Below are 4884 nucleotides of genomic sequence, written 5' to 3'. Positions count from 1 at the left end.
TTGAGTGGTGTTCTTCTCGCCGAGAAGACCCCCGAAGATGCCCGATCGGAGTTGTGCTGTCCTTTTTGCAGCAAGGGCTGGAGCGAACGCTGTCTCCCTCCACCCTTAAAGTGTATGTCGCTGCGATTGCTGCTAACCACGACCCCGTACAAGGGAGGTCGCTGGGGAAGCATGACCTGGTCGTCAGGTTCCTTAAGGGGGCGAGAAGGTTAAATCCTCCACGGCCGCCCTCTATACCCTCTTGGGACCTGACTCTAGTGCTCGCGGCACTACAGCAGGGCCCATTTGAGCCTTGGCAGGCGGTTGAGCTAAAGTTTCTTTCAATGAAGACTTTGCTCCTGTTAGCATTGGTCTCCATCAAGAGGGTAGGGGACCTGCACGCATTTTCGGTCAATGATTCGATGTTACGCGATCCATGTGCGCGAGGACGAATCTCTCCACTCCCAAGCGGATTTCCTTCACTCACACAAAACTGGACGTGTGCTTTTAAATATTGTTCTTTTGTGAATTGGCTCTGCTCTCGCTCAGATATTGCGTGTACACGCTCAAACGTTGTCTTCGCATCACTGACGACGAAGAGCTTTTTATCTAATTCAGGTGAGGAGTAGGGTTATCTCATTAAATGGAAGCAAGCTGATTATAGTCAGCCTTCTCTAGTTATTTATTTTATTAATAGCCTACTTATTTTAGTTAAGTGCTTAAATTGTAAATATGTATTTATTCAATTATTTTATTTTGTGCATTTGTATTTTGTTGTTTTTGTATATAGTTTTGCAATAAAAGGTGCCAGAAATAATCACTGAGGGTGTTTCTGAAATAAGTGAGGGTGCTCTAGTCTTAATGCACATTTTCACATATTTTGTCCAGTCTGTTGCTATGGTTATCACTATGTCAATCGCTGCTACTTCGAGAGTGAATCCTGCATAAATATACTGACGTCCTTCCCGAAACTTTGCAACGTGTGTGTGGCCGAAAAACAAAGTTCTAGACTACATTTTAAATGGATTATTGACTAGAAAGCTTGCAAAGAGTGCTCATAACCACTAAAAAGCTGTCACTCTTTGTTTAGTGAGTGTACACGATGTATTATAACATGACAATATACCTGAAGAAATGAATTCATATCAAACTTGTGCTCCACGATCCATGAGCAATTTGGTGATGATCTGTGCGTTGTCCAGCATGATGGAGCACCATGTCACAAAGCAAGAGTGATAAAGAAGTGGCTCGAAGATCATTACATTGAAATTTTGGATCCATGGCCAGGCAACTCCCCGGATCTCAATCCCTTAGAGAACCTGTGGTCAGTCCCCAAAAGGCGAGTGGACAAGCAGAAGCTGACAAATTGTGATCAACTCCGAGAACTAATAAGGCAAGAATGGATCGCCATCAGTCAGGATTTGGCCCAGAAGCCAATATCCAGCATGCCAGAGCGAATTGCAGAGGTTATGAAGAACAAGGGTCAACACTGTAAATATTGACTCAATATATATTTTTTTGTCAATAAAATCCTTTAAAACATATACGCTTATAATTGTTTTTCAGTATAGAAACGTGGGAAAATAATCTTCAAATACTGAAGCAGCAAACTTTGCAAAACACAAAATTTATTTCACTCCCAAAACTTTTGGTCATGACTGTATGATGCTCATGTGAGAATCAGATTCATTGGCAGGATTTTTAATCAATACATTGAGGAAACGAGTGAATCTTTACACCGGTATACCAGACAGATTTTGGGCCGGTGGAGTATCTGATCATGGCTAAATAGGGTTTGTCACTTCAGTGGTGTTTGCACTGAATCCTGGTTAATTTGTTTCTCTGGTATGATCTTAACAGCTGTTTTATGGAAGATGATGAATAAACTATTCATTACATATAGTTAATGTGCTGGTGATGCAGGGCTCTACGCTTACTTTTCTTTTTAGGAGCACTTGTGCTACGAACTTAAACAATTTAGGAGCACGTTCAAAATTTTAGGAGCACCTTCTAAACAATTATACAAAATTTTATCAAAAAGTAGCCTTCCCATTACGAGGTGATATTTGACTCCTCTAACTTTATTAAAAGTATGTCATCTTCTGTCAAATTCTTTAAAAAATTATATTTTATCAGCTTTGTAAAAATTGTAATTAAAATGACAGAATAAGAACAAGTAGAATAAGAAATATAAGTTACCAATCAAATTACATCAGTATTAACAAAATTAATTTGTAGAGGTGGCACAGAAGAACACAAAAGTGGCTTTATGTACTTTCAGACGTTTAATGAGGCTCAGAAGTGGAATGAGTGCAATTAAATCCATACATTCATGATGATATTAATGTTTTAAATATAACATTTTGAATATAGAAATATTAAATGATTTAAAAATCATTAAAAGCTGTCACTCATCTTAGTTCATCGCGAGCTCACATTTATAATCAGCGAATCTCTCACTTTGCTTATGAAAGGATTCGTGAGATAAATGTCTGTGATACATTACTCAACGCTGCAAAAACAAGTAGAAACCTTTGAAGCTCTCCTGAGCGCAATCACAAGTATGATGATGATCGGGTCAGTCGCACTGGTGCTCCTAAATATGTTTTCATAGTCGCACGCAGTAGTTTTCAGTCGCAAATGCGTTTGTGTTGTGTTTCTGCACCGTTGAGTGAGTGTTTGAGCAGCTGCAGCATCAGTTCATCACTGTGACTCTGACTGACGGAAGTTTTTGTACCACTCTTTATCACTGTGTGAACCACTGAATGCTCTCAGGCCAGTATAAACTCTGACAGTAATAATGTCCAGCATCTTCAGTCTGGACTCCACTGATGGTCAGAGTGAAATCACTGATAGATCCACTGCCACTGAATCTAGATGGAGTTCCTGACTGGAGGGTGTTTGCTAAATAAATCAGGAGTTTAGGAGCTTCTCCAGGTTTCTGTAAGTACCAGGCTAAACGATTTTTATTATGCACACCAATGCTGGTTTTACAGCTGATTTTGACTGTTTCTTCTGGTTGAGCTGCTGTCGTTGAGGGACTCTGAGTGACGCTGATCTGTCCTCTACTCTCTGAAACACACAACAAGAAGAAAATCAACTCAAAACTCTGACAATATACTTGAAGAAATGAATTCAAATCAAACTTGTGCTCCACAAACCTTGAGCAAACGCTGTGAGAGTCCAGATGAAGATGATGATGAAGGTCATGTTGATGAAGATTGTTGTGTGTGTCAGTGATGAAGTGTTAAACTCACAGCACTATAAACACTCTCAGAGCACTGAAGCATCTGATCAATATGCAAACATACTCCACATCATTTACCTGAAGACAGCAGATGCATCATTTTGCCATCTTTGTTAATACATCTCTATTTACTATTTACTAAATCTCTATTTATCTTTATTTCTTCTAAAACAGACACTCATGATTTACGGCATGTTATTTTGGGTCAAGCTTGTTTCTCCAAACACTGTTTTAATGATCAGTTTCATTCAGACTTTGATGCTGAGAGCATTTAATACCTGTCTTACACATTTTATATCATCCATGATTCTGTATAACAGGATATCCATAAGGGAATCACTATCATTCGGGCAGTGGTGGCCTAATGGTTAGAGAGTTGGACATGTAACCAAAAGGGCTTGGGTTGGGGTCTCTATACTGGCAGGGATTGTGGGGGGAGTGAATGTACAGTGCTCTCTTCCATCCTCAATACCACAACTGAGGTGAGACCCTTGAGCAAGGCACCGAACCCGCAATTGCTCTTTGTGTGTGTTTGTTTGTTCACTGCTCTGTGTGTGTGTGTGTTGTGTGTGTGTTTGTTCGTTCACTACTCACTGCTCTGTGTGTGTGTGTGTGTGTGTGTGTGTGTGTGTGTGTGTTTGTTTGTTCACTACTCACTGTTCTGTGTTGTGTGTGTGTGTGTGTGTGTGTTTGTTTGTTCACTACTCACTGCTCTGTTTGTTTGTTTGTTCACTACTCACTGCTCTGTGTGTGTGTTTGTTCGTTCACTACTCACTGCTCTGTGTTGTGTGTGTGTGTATTTGTTTGTTCACTACTCACTGTTCTGTGTGTGTGTGTGTTTGTTCGTTCACTACTCACTGCTCTGTGTGTGTGTGTGTGTGTGTGTGTGTGTGTGTGTGTGTTTGTTTGTTCACTACTCACTGTTCTGTGTTGTGTGTGTGTGTGTGTGTGTGTTTGTTTGTTCACTACTCACTGCTCTGTGTGTGTGTGTGTGAGAGAGAGAGAGAGAGAGAGAGAGAGAGAGAGAGAGAGAGAGAGAGAGAGAGAGAGAGAGAGAGAGAGAGAGAGAGAGAGAGAGAGAGAGAGAGAGAGAGAGAGAGAGAGAGAGAGAGAGAGAGAGAGAGAGAGAGAGAGAGAGAGAGAGAGAGAGAGAGAGAGAGAGAGAGAGAGAGAGAGAGAGAGAGAGAGAGAGAGAGAGAGAGAGAGAGAGAGAGAGAGAGAGAGAGAGAGAGAGAGAGAGAGAGAGAGAGAGAGAGAGAGAGAGAGAGAGAGAGAGAGAGAGAGAGAGAGAGAGAGAGAGAGAGAGAGAGAGAGAGAGAGAGAGAGAGAGAGAGAGAGAGAGAGAGAGAGAGAGAGAGAGAGAGAGAGAGAGAGAGAGAGAGAGAGAGAGAGAGAGAGAGAGAGAGAGAGAGAGAGAGAGAGAGAGAGAGAGAGAGAGAGAGAGAGAGAGAGAGAGAGAGAGAGAGAGAGAGAGAGAGAGAGAGAGAGAGAGAGAGAGAGAGAGAGAGTGTGTGTGTTTGTTTGTTCACTACTCACTGCTCTGTGTGTGTGTTTGTTCGGTCACTACTCACTGCTCTTTGTGTGTGTTTGTTCACTACTCACTGCTCTGTTTGTTTGTTCACTACTCACTGCTCTGTGTGTGTGTTTGTTTGTTCACT

At 41.4% G+C, this 4884-nt stretch overlaps 1 gene segment (V, D, J or C); it reads right to left on the bottom strand.

The window, feature by feature from the left end:
- The window catches only part of LOC107553380 (Ig kappa chain V region K29-213-like), a 5730-nt gene extending 2512 nt beyond the window's left edge, over positions 1-3218 (bottom strand). The window contains 2 exon segments of the V gene segment in view: positions 2836-3051; positions 3141-3218. Of these exon segments, the coding sequence occupies positions 2836-3051; positions 3141-3189 (265 nt within the window).
- Between the last annotated feature and the right edge of the window lie 1666 nt (positions 3219-4884).

The sequence above is a fragment of the Sinocyclocheilus grahami genome, unplaced genomic scaffold, assembly GCF_001515645.1.
Source record: "Sinocyclocheilus grahami isolate Dianchi unplaced genomic scaffold, SAMN03320097.WGS_v1.1 scaffold472.1, whole genome shotgun sequence".
In the NCBI taxonomy this organism is placed as follows: Eukaryota; Metazoa; Chordata; class Actinopteri; order Cypriniformes; family Cyprinidae; genus Sinocyclocheilus; species Sinocyclocheilus grahami.
This window is presented reverse-complemented; position numbering and strand designations above follow the sequence as displayed.